Source organism: Polychytrium aggregatum (genome assembly GCF_025602895.1).
Source record: "Polychytrium aggregatum strain JEL109 chromosome Unknown BJ171scaffold_18, whole genome shotgun sequence".
NCBI classification, from domain to species: domain Eukaryota; kingdom Fungi; phylum Chytridiomycota; class Chytridiomycetes; order Polychytriales; genus Polychytrium; species Polychytrium aggregatum.
The window spans coordinates 804329-828931 of NW_026516220.1; the positions used below are offsets into that span (position 1 = coordinate 804329).

Consider the following 24603-nt stretch of genomic DNA (forward strand, 5'->3'; position numbering starts at 1 on the left):
CTTGCTCCGACCCACTGACTGGTTGGTCAGCTGGGAGTGCTGGGACATCCCCAATGCTGTCCCTTGCGTGCTTGGTCCTCCTGCGTGCGTGCTCTTCCGGGTGCCCTGGGCACGATCGCGCGGCGCAAACGGACAGCTTGCCGTGCCGCTCAGACGAGCGCAGAGGAATGCACCATTGGAATGGAAACGAAGGCGACCGCAGACGGTGTCTGTCCCATGCCGGCCGCTGGCGACGCTGGTCCGACTGGCCGCGCTGGCAAACCCGCTGGTTGGCCTCGCTGGTTGGCCAGCAATGCTCCGTCACCCCGAGCCGCAAGCCCGATGCCTGCCCAGGCCAAGAGCCCCCGGCCAGCGCCCGCGGCTGGCGGCCCGGGGTCCGATCTCGAGCGGCAGCGGCCGTGGTCGGATCATTCCACAACCGCACGGCACAAAGGGAAATACATTGACAGCTGCAACGGCCGCCGCGCTGACAGTGGTTTGTGCCACCATCATGGCCATCCCGCTGTGATCTGCTGTGCACTGCTGTGATATGCTGTGCACTGCTGTGATCTGCTGTGATCTGCTGTGCGGTGCGGGCGCTGCTGTGCCATGGGCACACTCCGCTGTTCGTTCCGTCCGTGTCGACGCTCTCCCGGTTGTCCCGCCGCTCCGACGTCCACCACCCTCGCTCCTGCCCACCAACGGCCTCCTCCTCGAGCTATAAATCGGTTCCTCCCCGAAGACCACCATGTCATCCCGTCCCTCGCCGAAGCTGCCAGTCTCCAGCAGCATTGCCATTTTCCCGTCCACGCTCTGGCTTCCGGCATCCCCTCGCTTCTTTACACCCCCATCGACGTTCCCACGGCTCTGTCCCCGTCGACCCTTGCTCCACCCTTCCCTCACTAGAGAGAATGCTCTCAAAAAAGACCCTCGAGGCCGTCTCGGCCGTCACCGAGGACCTCAAGCGCCACGACTATGCCGCCTTCATCACCGTCGGCTTTGTCGCCGTCCTGGCCCGGTACTCCGACTCCATCGAGAACTACGACCTGCACTTCAGAATCGACAGCCGCCTCGCGAGCGCGCCCGTTGGCTCCAAGTGCACCGTCAATGTCACTCAGTCCTTCAGTCATATCCACCGCATGATTCTCGGCGTCCTGTTCACCAGCCATCCCTTGGACGAGAATGAAAGCTGCAAGATCACCGTCGCCTGGTCCGAGACCGGCGACTTCCAGTCCAGGTTTGTGTCGCTCACCTTCTCCTCTGGAGACTTTGGATCAGGTATGTGGCCGTATTTATAACAGGCTTGTCGCTGGTGCCTTCCCACTATCTACCATCAATCCCACGCCACTGCTTGCCCCCCGTTACCACCGCCTACCACGACTATCCGTCCCACACATCCTCCGGGCTGTACAACGCCACAAATGCATTCCTGACGCACTCGTCGCCCTTGTCTGTCGCCTCATGTCGAATCTGCATCTCCTTCATCGACTGACCGGCTGCACTATCATCCTCTGTTCCTTCCAGGTTCCTCCGACTTTGTCGAGGAGATGATTGGTCTCGACTGTCAAATGGCTGGCTTTGCCGGCCTCTCCCCCGCCGAGATGGCGCTGGTCAACATCGAGGGCTCCGTCACGGCCTTCCTCGAGTCGCTGGCACAGCACCCCAACTTCCGCAAGATGCCCCTCGACAGCTTCAACGTCATCTGCCCCGAGGACTACCAGCGTCTGCTCGTTCTCAGCAACGCCAACAACCTCTCTCCTCAGCCGCCTCGCAAGAGCGACCAGTACCTGGCCAACATCTTTGTCCGCACCGTCCAGAAGCACCCGCGCATGCTGGCCCTGATCCACGAGACAAAGTCCATCACCTACGAGAAACTCTTCCATCTGTCCAAGCTGATCGCCCAGCATCTCATCGAAAAGTGCGGCGTTCAGGCCAACGACCGCGTCGCCCTGATGTTCCCAAAGTCCATCGAGGGCTTTGCCATCATGCTCGGTGTGATCCTCGCCGGCGCTGCCTATGTCCCCATCGACAACGAAAAGACCCCGCCCGAGCGTGCCGCCTACATCATCATGGACTCGGCCTCCAAGGTCTCTGTCATCGTCGACGACGCCCTCTGCGACAAGGTCTCGGCCGAACTCGACAAGCTCGGCGTCTCCGGCAGCACCATCCTCCTGACCGTGCCGGTTCTGTACTCTGCCGCCCGCGATCTCTTCATCTCCTCTGGCTCACAGAGCATCTCCATCACCATCGACGACCTCCCTGTCGACCGCAAGCCCTCCGATGGTGCCTACATCATCTACACCAGTGGAACGACGGGCAAGCCCAAGGGCGTGCTCATCAGCCAGGGCGCCATCGCCAACCTGGTGGTGGTCGAGCGCGATCTCTTCCAGCTGTCGCCCGGCGATCGTGTCTTCCAGAACTTTTCCCACAGCTTTGACTTTTCGATCGAGGAGATCTGGATGGCGTACTCGACAGGCGCCTCGCTGGTCATCCCGACCAAGGACATGATCTACGCCGGCCCCGATCTGCCCAAGCACATCCAAAAGTACAGCGTCACCGTGTTCTGCTGCGTCCCGAGCCAACTCGGCATCCTCGTCGGCGAGATGCCCTCGGTCAAGATGATTGTGCTGGGCGGCGAGGCTGCCCAAGAAAATATTGTGCAGCGCTACCGAATGAGGGGCCGCAAGATCTTCAACACCTGTAAGTGCTGTTGTTGTGTGGAGTGGTGTGTGGAATGGTGCGGTGAACCTGGGGGCAACCAGAGTCCCGGTGAGACAGACGATGCTCGATCTTCCACACATTCATCACATACTCATCACACACTCATCACACACTCATCACACACTCACCACACTTATCCCACTTGCGCTGCCCCAGACGGCCCCACCGAGACCACCTGCAGCTCCACCTACCTCGACATCTCCGAGCCTGTTGAGAAGATGACCATCGGCCGGCCCTTCATCAACTACACGTCGTACGTCGTCGACTCCAAGAACCGCCTGGTTCCCATCGGCGCCATGGGCGAGCTCGTCATCGGAGGCAAGAGTGTCGCCGAGGGCTACATCAACAGGTGCGTCCGACTACTCGCCCCACGAACTGCTCTCGATTCTGCCCCTCGGCTCGCTGCTGCTTCCGTGGCGCTGACGCTGCATTCTCTCCCCATACAGAGACGACCTCACTGCCGAAAAGTTCATCCACAACCCCTTCGATCCCAGCGGACGCATGTACAAGACCAGCGATCTCGTCAGGTATGCTGTCGGTCTCGATCGTGTGCACCATCATTGCTCCAGCAAATGTGCCTGTCCCACTTGGCCCTGTCGAGGGTGGTACGCCTTGGCCATGACCGACACATCGCTATGAGCTCCGTGTCTCATCGACATGCCATGATGTGTGCTCTGGTCCACAGATACACTCCCGAGGGCAACATCGAGTACTTTGGCCGCATCGACTGCCAGGTCAAGATCCGCGGCTTCCGCGTCGAGGTGAGCATCGCACGCTGTCCTGTCCATCCTGCCCGCACTGCTCGTCGATGATCGTCGATGATCGAGCCATGCCCATGCCGCGGTTGGCATGTCGATCCATCAACTTTGCATCACGGCACCGCACTCTGCGATTTCATCTTACTGACCCACTCTGGGGTTTCTCTCCCCTCGCTCCCCCCAGCTCGGTGAGATCGAGTCCAATCTCTCGGATTGTGACGGAATCCAGAGCGCCATCGCTCACGTCTGGACCGCCCCGAACCCAGACACCGGCAGCACCGAGCAGACCCTCGTTGCCTATCTGGTGCTCGAGACCTGGTGCCACGAGATCGACGACCGCAAGATCCGCGAGAAGCTCCGTGCCACTCTGCCGCCGTACATGATCCCCTCGGTCTTCCAGCGCATGCTCCCAGAGGACGTGCCGCGCCTGACCAGCGGCAAGATTGACCGCAAGAAGCTGCCTCCCATCATTGCTCCCGTGAGCACCGATAGAGGCATTGGTTCCGGCTCTGGCGCTGGCTCTGGCTCTGGCTCTGGCTCTGGCTCTGGCTCCAGCCCGACCGCCGCTTCTGGCTCCGAGAAGCCTCGCCCCAAAAAGTCAGTCGATGGCCCAGAGCCCATGAATGGCTCGATGGAGGATGTCATCACTGCCGTCTGGAAGGACCTGCTGGGCAGCGATCGTATCGCCAAGACCGACAACTTTTTCCACGACCTTGGCGGACGTAAGTGCCCCACTCGGCTCGCTGTGACCGCCTTGCAATCATGTATGAGCGACGAGCAGAGTCTAATCATGGATCTCGTTCTACTCCCCAGACTCGTTCCTTGCGGCCAAGACCATCGGTGCCCTGCGCAAGCATCCTCGACTGGCCGGACTCAGCGTCCGCGACCTCTACGAGAACCCCACCATCGCCCAACTCGCCACTCTGGCCGCCCCCGCCCAGGCCGAGAACCGCACCGAGGAGCGCAAGAGCAGGCGCTTCAGCAGCATCAAGCGCACCGCCAAGGTCCACCGCCCTTCGCTTCCGGCCAAGGCATTCTGCGGCCTGATTCAAGCGTCGTTCTTGTATCTCTCGACCTTCTTCGGTGGCCTTCCTCTCTACCTGGGCATGTTCTATCTCTACAACTTCCAAACTACTATGGAGCTCTGGACTTGGCACTATGTGCTGATCACAGCCATTCTCTTCCTCCTCGTCACCTCGGTGGGTCGCATCTTTGCGATCATGTTTGTGGTTGTCCTCAAATGGCTCCTCCTCGGCCAGATGCGCGAGCGTTCCGTCCCCGTATACTCCTTCTTCTATCTCCGATGGTGGATCGTCAAGACACTTTCTGGTAGCCTTGGTCTGACGGATCTTCAAGGCTCGTTCCTGCTCCCGTTCATCCTTCGTCTGCTGGGATGCAAGATTGGCCGTGACTGCAACATCTTCAGCATTAGCGTTGATGGATTTGATCTGATCGAGATTGGCCACGGATCCACCATCGGCAACAATGCCACGATCATCGCTTACGAGTTTGCCAACGGATACGTGCACTTTAAGAAAATCAAGATTGGTGAGTGTCGCTGATGGAGGTTGTCAGTAGTGTGGTTGTTCTTGCCGTTGTTGGATCTTTCAGCCGCACTCGGCCTGGGCGATGAAAGTGGTCTGCCAATGAGTCTGTGTTGGAGTCATCCCCGCATACGACCCAAACTATCACACTGACATCACTGCTCTCCCGTCTCAGGCGAAAACTGTGTCGTCGGAGCCAGCTCCGTTGTCGAGGCCGGCGGAATCATGAACGACGGCTCCGAGCTCATGGATTCGTCGCTCCTGTCGTGCAATGACGTTCTCGAGGCCAACCACTACTGGGGCGGCTGCCCCGGCCGCGACCGCGGCAAGAAGCAGCCCTCCGCCAAAGCCCGCTCGCTCTCCGACGGCAACTTCATCTATGTCTTCACCTACTCGATCTTGATGATCCTCGCGTGGTTTATGGCCCAGGTTTTCAAGGGCCTCACCTTCTACCCCGGCTTTACTCTGTACCTGTACGCCAGCTCGGTGTTTGGAACCAAGAACCTGATCTGGGCCTTTGCCCCTGCTGCGGCTCTGGTGTAAGTCGACAACGGCGATGCAGGTTTCTACTTTGGTCTGCAGCTGGTGTGAACCAGCGGCTGGCCCAGCATGCCACGTACATTCAAGCATGCGTTTCCATCACCGACATTGTCGCTGACTCTGTTTCCTCTGGACTTCCAGCAACATTCTGTTCTCGCTCTTCCTGGCCATCGTTCTCAAGTGGATCCTCCTCGGAAAGGTCAAGGCCGAGCGTATCCCGGTGGTGTCGTTCACCTACATCAAATACTATCTCTTTGATGCCTTTGTGAGTAGCTTGCATCGCCGTCGAGGATTCGGACTGCATCAGAAGGCTTGCTGTGTCCAGTGTCTTGTCTGCGATGCGATGCGATGCGATGCGATTTGCTCACATTCCTCTTGTCGATGGCCACTTTCTTCAAACGTAGTACCATGATATGCTGACCTCCTTCAAGACCGTCTTCAACACCCAATATGTGGTTCCCTGGCTCCGCATGATGGGCTGCCGCTTGGGCAAGTTTTCCGAAGTGGCATTCTTCAGCCCGTTCCCTGGCGAGCTGCTGACGGTACGTTGTCCTTGACATGCAATCTTCTGCCACTCCGAGCCTGTTTGGCCATGCTCAGGACACTCACTGTGCGCTCTGATGATTGTAGACCGGACAAGGATCCTTCATTGCCGATGCCGCCGTGATTGCTCCGCCCTACGTCTCGAACGGCTGGTACAGCACCGGACCCGTGCACATTGGCGACAAGAGCTTCGTTGGCAATGCGGCTGTTGCTCCCGCATACACACACATTGCCAGCGACTCGCTTCTGGGTATGTTTGTGGAAAGAATGGACAGACGCATGCTGCACACTCCTGCTCGCTTTCGAGGCAAACGACATGATACTGCGTCGTATGGCTGCGTATCCTCCAGTCCTGCCTCGAAGCCTTCCTCGTGGCTCGTCGCTCTCGTACGGTGCAGCTCCGTGACTGACATAACCCCACCTGCATTGATCCGTGGCTCCAGGCGTCGCCTCCCTGCCGCCGAGATGCCCTCGTAACCCTGAGGCTGGCGGATACTGCATCAATCAAGGCGAGACCTGGCTGGGCAACGAGGCTGTCCGCATCCCCTTCCGCAACAAGGACGGCAACGACCGCTTTGGCGATTCGTCGACCTACCAACCCTCATTTGCGATGAGACTGCATCGCTACATCTGGGGTGAGTGACAGTCTCAGTGCTGTATGATGATGATGAGTGTGTGTCGGTCTCGGTGGAGAACGTACTCGAGGCAGTGAGAGTTACTGCTTGCTGACTGGATCCTCCACGTATCCTGCAGAGGCCTTCCGTATCCTCGTTCCCTCTGCGATCTCGGCCGCCTTTGTTCTCTTCCAGCTTGAGTACTTTGCGCAAGGTTTCCTTGACAACTACCTGGACCATGTCCAGAAGATGGTTTTGTTCCCTGCCCTCGTCTGCTTGCTCGGTGTCTTTGAGCTCTTGCTGCTGATCGTGCTCAAGTGGATCTTGATTGGCCGCTACAAGAAGACGGAGCAGCCCATGTACTCGACCTTTGTCCGCCGCACCGAGTTCCTCACGGGCATGCAGGAGCAGAATGTTGCGCCCTTCCTCGGGGCACTCATAGGTGAGTGCAGCAGACCGCACGACTTGCATGCTTGATGTGCAGGCGGGGTTCAGAGGCAGGCGGGCGATGCGGTGGCCATGGCGCATCTTGGTGGCTTGAACTGCATGGATGTCAATGTCGGCCTGTTTCATTTGCTGACCTGTTGGTGATATACTCGGTTCCATCACGCAGGCACACCCTTCATGTCGATCGTCTTCCGCATGCTCGGCGCCCGGGTCGGCAAGAATGTCTTCTGGGCCACCGTTGACTTGACCGAGCACGACCTGCTGACGATTGGCGACAACTGCACCGTCGGCTCCTATGCAGTCTTCCAGACACATCTGTTCGAGGACCGCGTGATGAAGCTCGGCCCGATCGAGATCGGCAAGAACTGCAACATCCGCACCCGCACGATCGTGCTCTACGACGTGGCCATCGGCAACGAAGTCGACGTCAACCCGCTCTCGCTCGTGGTCAAGGGCGAGAGTCTCCCCGACAAGACCACCTGGGAAGGCCTGCCGGTCCGCCACACCGACCGCCGTCTCCTATGCTAGAAGGCTTTGGCCACACCATTATCTACACTATTCCAATCGTTCACCCCCTCCCGTGAAAGATTTATAGACACCCATCGCGTGTAGTGCTCTGTTGTGCCAACTCTCCGTTATCAAGATACTCCTTGGTCGTCACACACACCATCATTATCATCATTATCATCACAATCCTCATTATCATCATTATCATCATTATCATCATTATCATCATTATCATCATTATCATCACAATCCTCATTATCACAATTATCACCACCATCATTATGATCATCTCCGATAACGATCAGCCCAAAGTTCCCATTGTATCCAATCTTGCATTTTCCACCATATTTCGCATCCACATTCATGATTGCATTCGTCTATCTATCTCACTTCTTCATTTTACAATCTCTTCAAACATTTTTAGCCCCTCGTTCGGTCATTTGTTGGCTATTTTGCGAAGGTGGGTGTTGACCATCCCAAGCAACGAGGGCACAGCCCATTTGCATGTTTCTCTCACAATGGCTCTTGGCTTACAGCCCGGGCTACTCGCTAAATCTTGAATATAGCAGTGGAATGATAGCTCGTTGCTTGCATTCTCTGGTAAAATGTGGTCAAGGAGGATCTGGATGGTGCTGAGTCCTTCCACAATCTACTATTGTGAAGCTGGAATCGACGGACGAAAGTTGCATATGCCATTGTTGCTTCACGGAGTCATTCGATGTTTCTCTCGATCAGTCAAGATCAGCGAGTGTTTCGAGACAGCATTGCTGTGATCAGTTGCCGAGATTCTTGAGGAGACGGATGGAACCTACGTGACCCTGGTTGGCGGACTTGCGGTACCAGAAGATGGCGGCGTTGATGGTCCTCGGGGACACCACTGCCACCGTGGTAACAGAAGCTGAGCCACCATTGTCCGATCCGATTGCCCTGCTCGGCAGATTTGCGATGCCACTCCACTGCCTTGGTGTGGTCCTCAGTGGTTCCGTATCCATGCTAGCCTGAACACCAACCAACCATCCACTGCCCATATAAGTTGCCTAGGTCGGCCGACTTGCTGAACCACTCGAATGCCTTCTCGCATTCCTCTGATACTCCAAAGCCACTCAAGTAGCACACTCCGATCCAAAACTGACTGTCACTGTGGCCTTCGTTGGCGAGCTGCTCGAAGATGGCCGCTGCCATCGTACGGTCCACGGTAGTTCCAAATCCAAAGTACACACACACAGCGATGAGATGCTCGCACAACCAGTCACGGTCCGATCCCAGCTGGCACAACTGGAAGAACTTGCGGGCGACAAGCGAGTGTGATGTGGCAGCCCAGTGGGAGGATGCCAGACACTCGGCTTCCCCAAGCGGGAATGCATTTGATCGATTATCGCGAATGATCTTGACACCTTTCTGCATGTCCTGGACAGTGCCGCGGCCAAGGTAGTGCATCCAGCCAACCATGTGGGTGGCGATGGGCTTGATGACTGGATCGTCGGATTGGGTGCTGACTTCCTGCCAGCGGTGGAACCATCGACATCGCTCTATTCGACACCATGGACGATGAACGAGAGCCAGCCACGGAGAAACACGATATGGAGTCGACCACCTTCGTTGCCCTGGTCGGCAGCCTTTGAGTACCACTCGATGGCTGTGTAATAATCTTGTTCGACACCTTCGCCATTCTCATAGCAGCATCAGAGAGCCGCTTGTGCCTGAGGGAGTTCAAGCTCTGTAAGCTCATGGTACAGCTCGAAGGCCGTGGTGTGGTCATGATCGATTCCAATTTTGTTGAGATAACACTAGGCCAGGTGGAACTGAGCCATTGCGTGGTTTGTGTTGGCCGATGTTTCCAGATGGCGGAAGATTCGCTGACGAATGGCTCGCTGCTCGTACCATTTCATTCCTCCTTGGTCGAGATCGACTTGGAGGATCCTTGAGAGGAAGTATGAAGCATAGGTGTTTCCTTGGTCCGCCTGAGCGACGAGCCAGGATCGGTCGGCTGAGCTTGGATTCGCGCAGTGCGGCGATAGGGCAATCTTGTCGCAGGGCGCAAGCCCGAACCAAAGGGACCCATCTGGATTGCACAGCTCTTCCTTCTGGCACCAGGTGTTGAATCGAGGCAGCTTGGAGCTCAGGAGAGGACGGGCTCGCTTGCACACTCGAAGGAGGGTCTTGATGGTGTTGTGATCGAGGGCAAGTTGGAAGCTGTCGTTGCAGCAGATGATGGTGAAGATGTCTGGGTTGTGTTCGAGTGAGAGCTGGTTGATATTGGGCATTGACGAGGTCGATCTGGCCACAGCTTGGGTTTGGTGGGTGGCAGATGCTGTAGTTGAAGCAGGCTCGTTCATGCTGGCCATGTTGACGGAGACTGGATGGAGACAAGTGGTGACGGAGCTGGACAGGAGACAGTGAGGGAATTTGTGTCGAAGCAAACCAAACACTGGCCATCGAACACACACACACAAACCTGGCTCGATCCGATGGTTTGCTGGCTGGACTCGCTGTTGTATAAGTACTGCCACATACACTGCCACAGATATTGAACATGGAATCAGATTCTCCATTCTCGTCGTCCAAGGCCAGACGCACCTCACTATAGGCGATCCAATCTTTGTCCATTCTTGACCCCTCGGTTACACTCATCCCCTCGACATCAAGGCGCCTACGACACTGTCTGGAGGGAGAAGTTCTGGGACAAGATTGAAGAGCGCACCCCGTGCACGGTCACCCTCAGGCTCTTGAAGGCCATGTTCGACGATGTGAAGATTCAAGTCGTCAGCAAGAGTCGTCGGTCCAATCCGGTCTGGCTGCAGAAGGGACTGATCCAAGGATCGGTGCAGATCCCACTCATGTTCAGCGTGTTCATCGACGACCTCCCTGGGAAACTCCGGGCAGACGGTGGAACGACCCTAACCACCACCCGAGGACGACCCGTCCAGGTCAACTCGCTGTGGTTTGCCGACGATGGGGTGCTCATCTGCCGCCCCAACCAGACCCAGCGCCTCCTCGACATCTGCGAGGCCCGCAGCATCGAGAACCGATACCAGTTCTCGCCCCCGAAGTGCGAGATGATGTTCACCGAACAGCACCCGTGGATTGGGATCCTGTCGCCAGATGATGGATACCCTGGCTGCCAATGGACGACAAAGGAATCAATCCTTGATCAAGCAACAGGAGAGACATGAGAACGGGCACTCCCACTCATCTCTGTCGCTCTCCCTCTCGGCCTGCATTGTGTCCTTGCTTCTCTCCTGATCGTTCACTCACTCGTGTCTGTGCGCCGTCCGTGACGACCTGTGGCGATCACTTTCCAAATCGTCTGGGAAGATGACAGTCACTGGAATGGATAGGTGTGCCCGAACCACAGATGCGACAACCATCATCCGAGGATCGAGTCCCATCGTCGATATGACCACAATGGGCTGCAGAAGGCAATACCAGTGCGGTCCGGGAAGTTCGCTGTCCTGTCACGGTCAGTCTCACCATATCAATCGTGTTCACATCACAAGACTTAGACAGGACTTGACCAAAGACCAACATCATGGAAGCGAAGGGAGCGGATCAATCGAGTGATCCGCCGTTTATAGATGAAAAGAAAGAAAATGAAAGAAGAGACTCAAGCAGAAAGGAAGAGGAAAGAAACGACCTGATCAATCTATTGCTGAATCACCGTCCGCTGATCAGTTGCGGCCGGTGCGGGTGAAGATGCTGACTTCGGGATACTCGTCGTCCTTCAGCTCGCTCGACGGCTGGATGGGGTTGGGAAGGAAGTGGGCGTGGTTCAAGTAGCTGAGACACTTCTTGGCGATCAGTACAGTCGAGGGACAGGGTGTTGGGTAGATCGAGCGGGTGTTGGCGTTGTCGAGCTTGAAGGACATGTCCATCATCATGTGCATGAGCGGGGACAGGGCATTTTGGTCAAACAAGGGGTTGGTGGAAAGAATGTACTTGAACTTTTCACGAGTTTCAAAGAGGACGGGCCAGCCAAAGGAGTTGACGATCTCGAACAGCTTGGTCTCGGAGAGGACACTGCGGTGAGTGAGTGAGTGAGTGAGTGAGTGAGTGAGTGAGTGAGTGAGTGAGTGAGTGAGTGAGTGAGTGAGTAATCAGAGTCAGAATACACCATCCACACCACACCACATCGCACTTCACACCACATCACACACTCCTCACCTGTGCTCCGAGTCGCTGATGTGGAACACAAACTTAGACAGGGACTCCTCCGAGCCGGCAATCTCGGCAACCACCTTGGCGACATGGTCGACGGGATCCATGGTCAGGGTGACGGGAGTGGCATACGACGGAGCAACACCAAGTTGGATGCATCCCTTGACATATCGCCAGATGTAGTCATCAGAGTTGGACACTGGAGCAATGGAGGGTGTGAAGGTGTCAGTTGGTGTCAGTTGGTGGATGAGTGCCACTTGACAATCGAGACCATCGATTCATGGCCAGTCCGTGGGAATGAATGAGACATCTCCACCACATCACATCTCCACCACACCACACCACATTCGACTCACCTCCGTACTGGCTGTCGCCGGCAATGACGGCCGGGCGGATGATCGTCACCGGCACTCCCCTCGATCGTGCCTTGTTGATCAGCTGCTCAGAGACCCACTTGGTCTGGCCATACCCGCCAGAGATGTTCCAGGCCGAGTAGATCTTCTCCTCGAGCGGCTTGTCTGCCTTCTTGGCCATCGGGATCGTGCCGATGGTCGAGATGTAGTGCAGCGGCTTCAGGTGGTGGGTTGTGGCCAGTCTCAGGGCCGTCGCCGTGCCGAGGACATTGGGTCCCTTGAGTCTGTCATAGTCAAACAGCCAGTGGACCTCGGCGCCGTTGTGGACAATCATGTCGGTCTCCTCGCTGATCTCCTTCCATCGCTCGTCCGAGAGTCCCCACTTGTCCTGCGACAGGTTGCCGCACAGTCCAACGAGTCGAGACTTGAGGCTGTGCTCAAGAAAGGCTCTCTGGTCCGGATCGAGGACCAACTTCTGAGCCGTGCTGATGATGCGCTCGACAGCCTCCTGATCGTCCTTGGCTCGGACCAGGCAGTAGATCTTGGCCCGAGGGAACTTGTGGGCCAGCTCAAAGACCAGGAAGGCACCAAGGAAGCCAGTGGCACCGGTCAGGACGATGCCGCGAGGGTCCTTGGGATAGACAAACGGAGGAAGACCCTCGGTCGTCACACTCGCATCGTCGAGCTTGGCGGCCTCGGCAGCCAGATGGACGGTCGGGGGAATCATCGGTTTGTCGTCGAGGATGTCGACGACCAACTGGGCGACATCGAGCGGCGTCATTCCGTTCGACAGCAAGATCATCGGTGAGATCTCAACATCCAGCTCGTCCTTGATGGCGAGAGCCAGACGGCCGACACTCAGCGAGTCAAAGCCGACACCGCCGATGTAGTAGTTGCGGCCGTCGAGGGCGGGGTTGTCGATGATCTGGCTGCCAAGTGTGGAGATCTTGGCGGCAGTGCGGGACAGGGGAGTGTTGACGATGTCAAGGGTTGGATAGATAACCGACTCGCCAAAGTACTTGGCATGCTCGGCGAAACGCCTGAGCTTCTTGAGGTCGCGCTTGCCCGAGTCATTGAAGGGGAACTGGTAAAGTTCGAAGACGTTGTGGATCGGGAACTTGGCGACGTTCTCGAGGGTAAATAGCTCCTCGGTGCGGCGGATCATCTCGCTGGGGGTTACTTTGAAGCCCGATCCCTTTCGAACGACGTAGAGCATCACGATCTCCTTCTCGGAGGTTTGGACAAAGGTGCAGTCTTTGATGGTATCAGGCATGTGCTTGTAAACCAGCTCCTCGAGGGCGTTGAGGTCGACATAGACGCCGTTGACCTTGATCTTCTGGTCGAATCTGGAGTGATGGTGTGGAGCGAGGGAGTGAGGGAATGGATGACGTGAGTACTCGGGATGCAGGAGTTGGATGTGTCCCCAGGATGTCAGATGTGCAGTCGCCATCAACGAGAGATGCAACGCCCGGCCGTCGACCTCACCTTCCAACCACAGTGAACTGCTTCTCGTCAACCATCTCGACCCAGTCCATGGTGCAGACACGGGGCGAGCCATCCTCGAGGAAGCCAAATGTAGCAAGCTTGTTGTTCGGATCGATGTTGGCAAAGCTCGGGTGGTGCTTTGCAAGATGATCCTTGTCGACGGCAAAGCCAAGCACGCCGCTCTTCGAGACCTTCTGGTCGACGATATTCCCCTCTTCGTCAAAGAGGATACAGCGCACACCGGGCTTCGCAAGTTTGTAAACCACTTTGTCTGGAACGAGTCCGTTACTGGCTGGCAAGAAGAACACCGAGACAGCACCAATCGTTCCCAACTGTCGGTAAAGCCGTGGTCAATGACAATCCAGGGTGACTAGCTGACAAGATGTTTATGTTAATCCTACCTCACTTGCTCCATATATAATCTGAATATCGGCCTTTGGACAAACGTCTCTGGCCATTTTGACAACGTTTGCAGGAACAAGCTCGGAGCCCATAACGATTTTTCTCATCTCATTCCACTTGACTTTCGGGTTCTGAGTTCGAGCCACGCTGATGATCATCTTCATGAATGAGGGCGTCTGGGAAGAGTGTATCAAAGAGGAATAATCCATCAGCACTGGGATGAAGGGCGGTTTGTCATCAATGCATATTCCCTACCATATACAGGTTCCAGACACCATCGTCGAGCATTTTGATAATACTCTTGACTTTGTCGACAGTGTTGGGTGTGGGCTCGGGAAACCAAACGGATCCCTTGAGATTCATAATACACAAAAAACTTCCAAGAGTGGCTGAAAACGATGGCGACTGGCAAAATATACTGTTAAGCGATCGGCCATCCTTCGTTCATCCCGATCGACGTCATATATCAACCATACCTGACAGATTGCACTACTACAGTATAGAATTCCGATGAGTGCTCGGGCCACTATCGTGCTCTTATGAGAATAAACAAATCTTTGTTCATCATGGACATGCCATCAGGGTTAGTATTGGGCTGATACTGTGCATAGTGAAATGATATCAAGGCGAGGCCACCTACGTCTTCGGAATGCCTGTTTTGGTTGATCAGGGAGCAGCATCGAGGATTGAGGCACAGGTCAAACACATTTCTAACAGGTAATTCGCTATCTACCGTAACTATCGCAGCCACCATCCCGCGCTCGACTGCCCATGCTCGACCTTTGTGGCTGGGGCTTACTTTGTCAGCAATCCCAGGCACTCTCATACTCCACTCACATACCAGTTGTTCCAGAGGTTCCCAAATAGGCAACAAACTCATCAAGCGGCTCACAGACATCGAGAGACGGGGATGGAATGTTGTCCAACACCGGGAAGGTGGCAGCATCGATCAGAGTCACGCCTTCGGTGCGGCCGGGCTTGGTGTAGTGGTGGAGGATGTACTTGATTGCATGTCTGTCGGTTGGTGATGTGAGTGCCAGATCGGGATCGGACATAGCTGGCTCGATTCAACCCCCCGGACCAGCCTGCTCATCCTAACGATAGCAACCAGCACAAACCTCTCGCACAGGGCCCCGCGGGCTGCAGGTGGCAGGTTGAGGGCAAGGTTGAGTGTTTTCCTGGATGGAGTTCAAAGGGCAGGTGAGACTCGACCCTTGACATGGCGCGGAACAAGGGTTGAACATGTCCCTTGCTTGAATCGATGTTCATAGCTCCACATCCCAACATCACATCGCTGCAACAGACCAGAGATACTCACTTGCCAAGCATCCACACAGCGAGCGAGCCAATCGCCCAGCTGGATTCGGCCTCACAGAAGGTGCCGATGGCCTCGTGGCCGTCATCGTTCCAGCCAGGGAGAGCCTTGAGAGCCTGGGCGATGGAGTAGGCTTGCTTCCACACACGGAGATAGCTGAAGCGCTCCGAGGCACCGTTCTCGTAAGTGTTGATCAGGAGAGTATCAGGTTCGTCGCGGGCGCCGTTGATGAGACACTCGACGGGATGGAACCAGGGACCAAACGGATCGGGCGGAGGAGGGAAAGTTGGCTGCTGGGAAACAGGGGTCTGGGTTTGGGTTTGAGTGTCAGCAGATTGGGCGACGACATCCTGGGTCTGCTCGGAGACAGGAGGCTGGCTCTGTTGGGCTGCTGGTGGGTGGGTCTGCTGGTAGAGGTAGATAGGGGTCTGCTGGGAGACATCTCGGCCGTCGACCGGGTCTGAAGACCCTCCAAAACAACAGGAGATGGCCCTGAGCATGGCGGAGAGGCGGGGTGAGGGCGACGAAGGTGTTGATGCCAAAGCCAGATGGGGGCAGGAGAGCGAGGAGGGAGCCGAAAGGGCAAAACGAGACAACGACGACGAGGGGAAAGGGTGAGGGAGTGCCTTTTGTCCGTCTGGGCAGCCAGGGGAAAGCGCCTTTGGCCTGGCTGCTTGCCATATTGCATTGAATGGGTGCCCTTGCTTCCTCTCGGCTGCCCTCGATGCTGTGCTGTTGCCTCGCCCAGCAAGCTGCTTGCAAATCCACTGTTCGTTCAGCGATCAGCTCACTCAGTGGGAACACATGTGCAAGTTCGACACTCTTATATCTTTGTTTGTGTCTGGCTGCAGATATGCACGCCATCCCACAAGTCGACCACCTCCTCGTGCTCTGGCCTCGTTCTGCTGGTCAAGCCCTGATCGGTCTCCAGCCTTGCCAGTCCATCTGGCTCCGCTGTTGACGATTGTTGATGCGGATGCTGAGTGCCTCGGCGCTCCCGAACCAGTGGCTGGATTACTGCTTCCGATGCCCGGCTCCTGTTCAATTGTGCGTTCGTCTTCACGGCCAGACACTGGCCATCAAAACCCCAGGGTCCCTGGCACCTCGCTCTCTCTGTCGAGATACTCGAGTGCCCATACATCGCACTCGAGTCGCCAGGTCTGGTCTCCATCCAGCGAGAATCCACATCGAGTCCCGCACCATCTGTTCCAACCCAGCTCACAGGCCCTTTGCCGTCGTCCAGCTGATCTGCAGAGTTCCACTTGGCTGCTGCCCCTGCCGACCGCACAACCACGACATGCAGACCCGGCCAAGGCCGGTCGGCTGATGTTTCCGATTTGGCTGGTGCTGCGCATCGTATCGCTATCTCATCTCGTTTGTCTCCGCCAGATCGTCTGCCGCGATCCCTCTTCCTCCGCCCGTCCTGCTCTTTGCCTGCTGGTCCAGCATTCCCGTCCCCGCCGCAAGAACAATGTCGCTCGTCTCTGTCCAGATCCAAACAGTGCTCGCCCGTCGCCAGCCGCATCCCCGCAGCCTGCGTCTCGCACGCTTCTCGACCTCCCAGCGATATGGCGCCGCCCATCCTCAGACCCTCGTCGAGAAGATCGTCCAGACCTACACGGTCGATGCTTTTTTTTTTTTTGTTTTGATAGTTGTATATTCAGGAATATTCAACATGCCATCAGTATCGCAGGATACCCGGCAGTGGGTGACCAAGCTCGCTCATACACCCCTGTTGCGGCCTTCGCCGACTCTCCAGCCCACACGGCGAGCCATGCGGGTGAACACTAATTCTAGTAACTCCCACAGGGAGTCGCACGTTTCCAGGTCCCTCTCAGGGATGTCGGGGGTTGGTTTATCCAAGTCTCCCTCTAGTATCAACTCGAACCCACTCCAGGGTTTGCTGTGCGGTGTTGGGTCTTGACTTGCCCTCAAGGGAGTGTGAGTTTGTCTGTGGGAGGGGTACTCGGGATTTATCTCGTATCCTGGGGTCTGACCTAGTCCCAAGTCATCGTCGGACTCTGGGATCGGGTCAGTACTTCGTCCTTGGGAGGGCGTGGGAACCTCTATGGTTTCGAGGCCAGAGACTATGTTTCTATTCGTCTCCCTGGCCCGGTTTCTGTTAGGGATAGCTCCTGCTTGTTCTCCACTTTGACTGCACACTTGGCTGTTCCTTTGCGCTTTGCTTGTTTGTGTGTAGCTTTGCAGTTCCCCTCCAATTTTCCGCCTTTTGCCTGTCTTTTCCGCTCCTTCCGCACTTCCGTTTTCCCGCGCTGCTCCGCTTCCTTTGTCTTCTTCGCACGCGCCGGTTTGTTTGTGCACGCGCCTTGCTGCGATTGGTTGCAATTCGGCTGCCGGTCATGTGTCCCCCCACCGGTGACTCATGACCTGCCTGACCGCCCCGATCTCTTGTTCATCTCGCATGCATTTGCCCCAACCTTATACTTGACCAATCCGCTTCTTGGACGTTGAGTCACATTGCTTCGCCTTTGCACGTTTCTCCTGCCAGGTGCTTCGCTTTTGCTTGCGCCTCTCTCGCTTTGGTTCTCTGCCTGTGTAACGTCCACTACTGGGACGTTGGGGCAAGACGGGGAGGGAGGGGGTACAAGACAAGACAGGACAGGGCAGAACAGGGCGGTGCTAGGCTACTCTAGCGGACGGGTGAGCTCGGGGAAGCACTTACGTTTATTCACGATAAAACCGAACTCCAGACAAACGGGGGGAACGGGGGCAACCCGCAGGTATACCCTGCGGTGGCCTGCCTGCGGTGCGTGAAAACGCAAAGCGCAGCACAGGTCACGACCCACTGCGCCGCGCAGTACGCGCAGTACGCGCAGCACAGCGTCGGAGATACCATCTCCTACACTCCCACACTTAAGAAGGCTTCCTGCGAGGAGCCCTGCGTGTGCTCTTTATGTAACGTCCACTACTGGGACGTTGGGGCAAGACGGGGAGGGAGGGGGTACAAGACAAGACAGGACGGGGCAGAACAGGGCGGTGCTAGGCTACTCTAGCGGACGGGTGAGCTCGGGGAGCACTTACGTTTATTCACGATAAAACCGAACTCCAGACAAACGGGGGGAACGGGGGCAACCCGCAGGTATACCCTGCGGTGGCCTGCCTGCGGTGCGTGAAAACGCAAAGCGCAGCACAGGTCACGACCCACTGCGCCGCGCAGTACGCGCAGTACGCGCAGCACAGCGTCGGAGATACCATCTCCTACACTCCCACACTTAAGAAGGCTTCCTGCGAGGAGCCCTGCGTGTGCTCTTTATTTGGGGCTCCTCGAGGTGTTTACCGTATTTACTCAGCTCCTCGGGTGCATGGGACAAGTCCTCCAGTGTTTGCCATGTGTTGCCCGAGTGTGGGTAACCAACCCACTTGACATAAAACCGAAGTGACCCATCAGCCACTTTCTTGTGCCTCACGATCCTTTCGACTTCATATTCTTGAGTATAGTATTGTCCGAGGTCGTCTTCCAGTGGTGCGTCGTCCGGGACACCTTCGTCGGCGTCGGGGAACTGTGCTGGACTGCGGGTCGTGTGGCGACGCAGCTTGGACACATGGAAGACAGGATGGAGCTTGCTTCCAGGTGGCAAGTCCAACAGGTAGTTGAGGGGACTGGGTCGGGCCGCTATCTTGAACGGTCCTCGGTACTTGGGCAACAACTTCTTTGACTGGGCTTCGGGGACCTTGATGTTGTCGGCGTCCAGGTAGACAAGGTCTCCAACTTCAAAGGAGACATCCTGGTGTCGGCGGTCGTAGTACTTCGCCATCACTTGTTGCGCATCCGTGAGCGCGTCGGCGATCATCTTGTGTCGGACTTGATGATCTTTGACAAAGGCACTTGGTTTGGGAGGCAATCCAGCCGTGGACTCGGTCAGTGTCAAGGAGGTGGGAACATCAGGCTGGAATCCGTAGAGCGCCTCAAAGGGGCTCAAGCCAGTTGTGCTCGACTTGGCGGTGTTGTATGCAAACTCTGCATGACTCAGCTGTATGTCCCAGTCGTCTTGGCTGGTCGAGGCGTATGTCCTCAGGTATTGCTCGAGGGTGCGGATCGTCCGCTCGGACTGTCCATCCGTTTGTTGGTGGTGCGAGGTTGACATGTTCAGCTTGGTGCCGAGATGGTCGAACAGACTTGTCCAAAACAAGGAGGTGAATCGGGGGTCTCGATCACTGACGATGGACTTTGGGAGGCCGTGGTGCTTGAACACATGCTTGAAGAACAGCAGTGCAAGGTCAGGCGCGGAGCATGTCGTCTGGCACGGCACAAAGTGTGCCATCTTGCTGAACCTGTCGACAAAGACAGCGATTGCATCGTGGTCCAACTTGGTCGTCGGTAGATGCGTGATGAGATCCATGGACATGCTGGTCCAGGGGCGGTCGGGAACAGGCAGGGGTTGCAGCAATCCTTGCTCTCGGGTCGTGCGTGACTTGACCATCTTGCAGGTATGGCAGGACTCGATGTACTTCTCGACGGTGCGCTTCATTCCAGGCCAGTATGCGACTTTGGCCAGTCGGTCGTATGTCTTCTCGACTCCAAAGTGTCCAGCGAGGGGCGAGTCGTGGACCTCTTGGAGCAACTTGGTCTTCAACGACGGAATGTCCGGCACACAGACACGGCTGTCCTTCTTCAGGAGGAGCAGGCCATCACGCACTGTGTACTCGGATGATTCGTCGTCCTTGGGGAGCTTAGACACCTTTCGGAACAGTTCTCCGAACTGTTTGTCGTTGGCGATGTTGTCTCGGACAACATCCAGCATCGTGTTGTCGACACTGACAGTCGACTCGTACAGTGACGCCAATTGGTAGTCGGGGCGTCGGGACAGTGCGTCAGGCACCACATTGAGTTTGCCTTTCTGGTATACAACCTCGTAGTTGTACTCGGCGAGGAACTCCATCCATCGCGCTTGGCGTCGGCTCAGGTTCTTCTTGGTGTCGAGGTAACGCAGTGACTGGTGGTCCGTCACAATCTTGAAGGGCTTGGCGGTACCGTGGAGGTACACTCGGAACTTCTGCAGCGCGTAGATGATCGCAAGCTGCTCCTTCTCGTGCACGGGATAGTTGATCTCGTGTTGGGACAGTTTGCGCGACTCGAAGGCAACGGGCCTTCCCTCCTGCATCAAAACAGCTCCCACCGCAAAGTCGGAGGCGTCGGTGTGCACGGAGACATCCGTGTTCGGGTCGAACACAGCGAGGACAGGAGCGTTCGTCAAGGCGTGCTTGAGGGTCTCGAACGCTTGGCGTTGTGGGTGGTCCCACACGAAGGGGCACTCTTTGCGGAGTAGGTCTGTGAGTGGACCGGCAGTGCGCGCCAGATCGGGGATGAATCGGCGGTAGTAGTTGACGAGACCGAGAAACGACTGCACGTCAGAGACGCATGCGAGCGGCGGCCACTCGACCACAGACTTGACCTTGGCGGGGTCGACTTCGATTCCTCTTCCTGAGACAACGTGTCCCAGGAACGGGACTTGATTCTTGAAGAACTCACACTTGGACAGTTTGGCATACAACTTGTGCTCGCGTAGCTTGGCCAGCACGCGGGCGACATGACCTTCATGGGTCGCTTCATCCTTGCTGTACACAAGGATATCATCCAGGTACACGATGACAGAGTTGTCGAGCTCTTGGCGGAACACATCGTTCATCAGCTGCATGAACGTGGCAGGTGCGTTCGTCAATCCGAACGGCAGCACTAGGAACTCGTACAGTCCGTAGCGAGTCCTGAAGGCGGTCTTGTGGACATCATCCTCGTGGATGCGGATCTGATGGTAGCCTGAGCGGAGGTCTATCTTGCTAAAGACCTTTGCTCCACTCAGACGATCCATCAACTCGTCGATCCTGGGCAACGGGTAGGTGTTCTTGATGGTCTGTTTGTTTAGTGCGCGATAGTCGACGCACATCCTGAGATCACCTTCTTTCTTCTTGACAAAGAGCACTGGTGCACCATACGGTGACTGGCTCGGGCGGATGAACCCATGGGCGAGGAGGTCATCCAACTGGCGCTTGAGTTCGTCCATCTCCGTCAGCGACAGTTGGTACGTCGGTCTTGACGGAGGCGACGAGCCTGGTTCGATGTCGATGCGATGATCGACGGTGCGTTGGGGTGGCAGGCATTGTGGCAACTGGTCGGGGAATACGTCCTTGTACTCGTCGAGCAGCTTGGTCACCACAGGCGGGGGACCGGGACCGGCTTGGTCGGTGTCGTCGACCTCACGCACGACACAGAGGAACGACGTGTCCTTCTTGATCAGCCTCTTGAATTGCATGGCTGAGAGGAGAGGTGGCATGTTGGGTGAGGCCATGCCCTGCAGGACAATGTCAGGGCCAACACGGACAGTGCGGCCTTTCCAGTCGACGACTGGAGTCGGCTCGGCACGAGCAAGCCAGCTCATGCCGAGGATGGCATCGAACTTGGTGTCGATCACTTGGAACAACAGGACAGGATGGTACTTGGGATGGAGGGCCACTCGCAGGACCACTTGGTGTGTGCACTGCTGCACACGATCGTCTGCAAGCGCCACACTCATCGGCGACTTCTTCTTGGTTGCATGTATGTTGAGCTCCTGGAGCAAGCGTCTGCTGACAAAGTTGCAGCTTGCTCCAGAGTCCACCATCATTCGGACGGTGTGACCTTGGACGGTGGCAGGGAGGTACAGCAGGGACTCTTCATGGTCCTCCTGCACAGCCTCCTGCACCATGACTTGACTTGGGGGAACGGGCGACACTTGGTCTTGGTTGGCTTCATCACGGCCACTCGGACATTTTGGATAGGGTTCGGCCATTGCGGGGGCCTGCGGCGTCAGCACGCCATTGCACACGACGTCCACGGCTTGCGGACACATGTCGGAAGCATCCGACACACACGACTTGACAGGGGTGAGGGCACAGGCGGTCCTGTCCCTCAAGGGTTCTTGATTTTCTTTTTTGTTTTGGTTTTCAATTTTGGTTTTCTCTTCACGTTCGTGGAGAGGCAGGCGGCTTGCGCCACCATGCACCTCTCGCACGACGCACAACACTTGGTTTGTTTCTCCTTCGGGGGAGGGGGCGAGGTGAACTTCCTCTGGAGACGCGTGGACTGCATTGAGCAATCCACGGCGTTGGTCTCCTACTAGGGCTCCAGAGCCACCTAGTAGGGTCGGCCGTTTCCCGACTTCATGGGGCACTCCTTGGCCTGGTGTCCCGGTCGGTGACAGAAGAAGCAGGAACCATGGCGGAGGTCCTCCTGCTTCTGTCTGTCCTTGGGGGAGACAGTGGCAGCTTGCTGGAACCGGGAGCGGGGAGGGCCACGAGCCTCCATGGCGTTGACGTCAACGTCCATGGGCTCAGGCATGGGTCTTGCGGGCGGGGCCGGGCGAGGCGGACGGGCTGGGACGTGATGAGACCGATGGCCGCCTGCCAGCTGCGGGTAGAACTGGCGGCCATGGTACTGGACGTTGTCGAGGTTCTCGGCAACGTCCATCATCACGTCCAGGGACTTGCGGGCATCAGGGTTGCTGGCGATGTACTCTCTGATCTTGGGCTTGAGGCCCTTCTGGAAGAGGTACATCGCATCAGCAGAGCCCAGCTCCTCAATCTGGGAGGAGAGGTCTTCAAACTCCTCGATGTAGCGGGTCACAGAACCACGCTGCACGAGAGAGTATAGCTTGTCACGGGCAATGAGTTCAGCATTGGGGCTGCCGAAGCGGCGACGGAGGCGGTCCTTGAAGTCGTCAAACACACCTTCGCTCTGCTCGTCGAACCCTTGGCGGCGGTACCAACGGTACGCCTGGTCCTTTAAGCAGAGCTTGTGTTAGGGATAGCTCCTGCTTGTTCTCCACTTTGACTGCACACTTGGCTATTCTTTTGCCTTTCTGTTTGTTTGTGTGTAGCCTTGCAGTTCCCCTCCGATTTTCCGCCTTTTGCCTGTCTTTTCCGCTCCTTCCGCACTTCCGTTTTCCCGCGCTGCTCCGCTTCCTTTGTCTTCTTCGCACGCGCCGGTTTGTTTGTGCACGCGCCTTGCTGCGATTGGTTGCAATTCGGCTGCCGGTCATGTGTCCCCCCACCGGTGACTCATGACCTGCCTGACCGCCCCGATCTCTTGTTCATCTCGCATGCATTTGCCCCAACCTTATACTTGACCAATCCGCTTCTTGGACGTTGAGTCACATTGCTTCGCCTTTGCACGTTTCTCCTGCCAGGTGCTTCGCTTTTGCTTGCGCCTCTCTCGCTTTGGTTCTCTGCCTGTCTCGGTGGTCCTTCTCGGCCCTCGTTCGTGCATCGCCCCCTTCGCCCTGCTCGATCGCCCACTTTTCCCTCCCTTGGCCGCCCTTCGCTGCCAAGTCCGGACTTGTCTATAAATAGCCTGACCCCCGCGATGTGTAGTCGAACCTTAGCGTTCAAAATAGGACTAAATAAAGTGCCTTCTACTTTATTCTCTGAGTGTTCCTCACGTCTCATTTCGAGACAAGTCTTATCTTGAACGGATCTTTGCTTCCCTCGCTCCCTCTCCGAGTCCACTTCGGACTCTACCCTTGCTTTCCCTGAGCTCACTTCGAGCTCACTTCTTCTTTTGCCGTTGAGTCCCCTTTGGACTCTAACATCATTTTGAACGCTCCCTCTTGGCTTCCCGGCCTTTCTTCTTCTTTCGCCTCTCTTTCCCTCGTCGATCCGATGGCTGAGCCTGCTGCACCCCCGGCAGATCTCAATGCGTACCTGGCGCGCATGGAGGAGCGTATGAACGCCCTCATGACCCAGAACGCTGCTCTCCATCGTCAGATCCAAGATCTGCAAGCTCCCGCCGCCGCTCCCCGCCAGGTCTACCAGGTGAACAAGCCCAAGGAGTTCCTAGGTTCCCGCGACGAGACGACGGCCTTCCTCGCCCAGTGCCACCTCGTCTTCCTCGCCGATCCTGCCTTCTTTGCGCCCGAGCGCCAGAAGGTCCTTTATGCCACCTCCTTCCTCCGCGGCGAAGCTTTCAAATGGTACGAGGCCGCCTTTTATATGGCCAACCGCTTCCCGGCTTCCTTCGCGGATTTTGAAGTTGCCCTCAAGTCGACCTTCGGTGAGGACACGGCCTCCTCGCAAGATAAGGCCTTGAACGACCTCAAACGCTTGGTCCAGCTCAAGTCCTGCCAAGCCTTCGCCACCCGCTTCGTCCAGCTCGCCGCCCGCGTCCAGACTGACGAACCCACCAAGATGCACTTCTTCAAGGAGGGTTTGAAGTCTGAGGTCAAGTTCCACCTCATCGGTCTCCGCCCC

General features: G+C 56.7%; 3 protein-coding genes across 3 annotated transcripts; 2 read left to right on the forward strand and 1 right to left on the reverse strand.

The window, feature by feature from the left end:
* The first annotated feature begins 752 nt into the window (after positions 1-752).
* Positions 753-8733, forward strand: BJ171DRAFT_599143 (uncharacterized protein). The gene is made up of 17 exons (XM_053114902.1): positions 753-1257; positions 1504-2679; positions 2857-3049; positions 3147-3227; positions 3386-3461; positions 3643-4180; positions 4272-5006; positions 5178-5541; positions 5684-5807; positions 5947-6084; positions 6173-6335; positions 6529-6720; positions 6839-7141; positions 7313-7641; positions 7734-7973; positions 8078-8113; positions 8270-8733. The coding sequence occupies exons 1-17, from the start codon at positions 891-893 to the stop codon at positions 8312-8314; spliced, it is 5100 nt and encodes a 1699-aa protein (XP_052966824.1). The 5' UTR covers positions 753-890; the 3' UTR covers positions 8315-8733.
* Positions 8734-11114: 2381 nt separating this feature from the next.
* BJ171DRAFT_599145 (male sterility protein-domain-containing protein) lies at positions 11115-16202 on the reverse strand. The gene is made up of 11 exons (XM_053114903.1): positions 15367-16202; positions 15167-15226; positions 14890-15062; positions 14689-14701; positions 14525-14603; positions 14304-14453; positions 14048-14224; positions 13647-13978; positions 12165-13507; positions 11815-12007; positions 11115-11670 (listed from the first exon to the last, which is right to left on the reverse strand). The coding sequence occupies exons 1-11, from the start codon at positions 15861-15863 to the stop codon at positions 11322-11324; spliced, it is 3366 nt and encodes a 1121-aa protein (XP_052966825.1). The 5' UTR covers positions 15864-16202; the 3' UTR covers positions 11115-11321.
* Positions 15998-17325, forward strand: BJ171DRAFT_100614 (uncharacterized protein). Its single transcript, XM_053105388.1, has one exon. The coding sequence runs from the start codon at positions 16168-16170 to the stop codon at positions 17152-17154; it is 987 nt and encodes a 328-aa protein (XP_052966826.1). The 5' UTR covers positions 15998-16167; the 3' UTR covers positions 17155-17325.
* The last annotated feature ends 7278 nt before the right edge of the window (positions 17326-24603 follow it).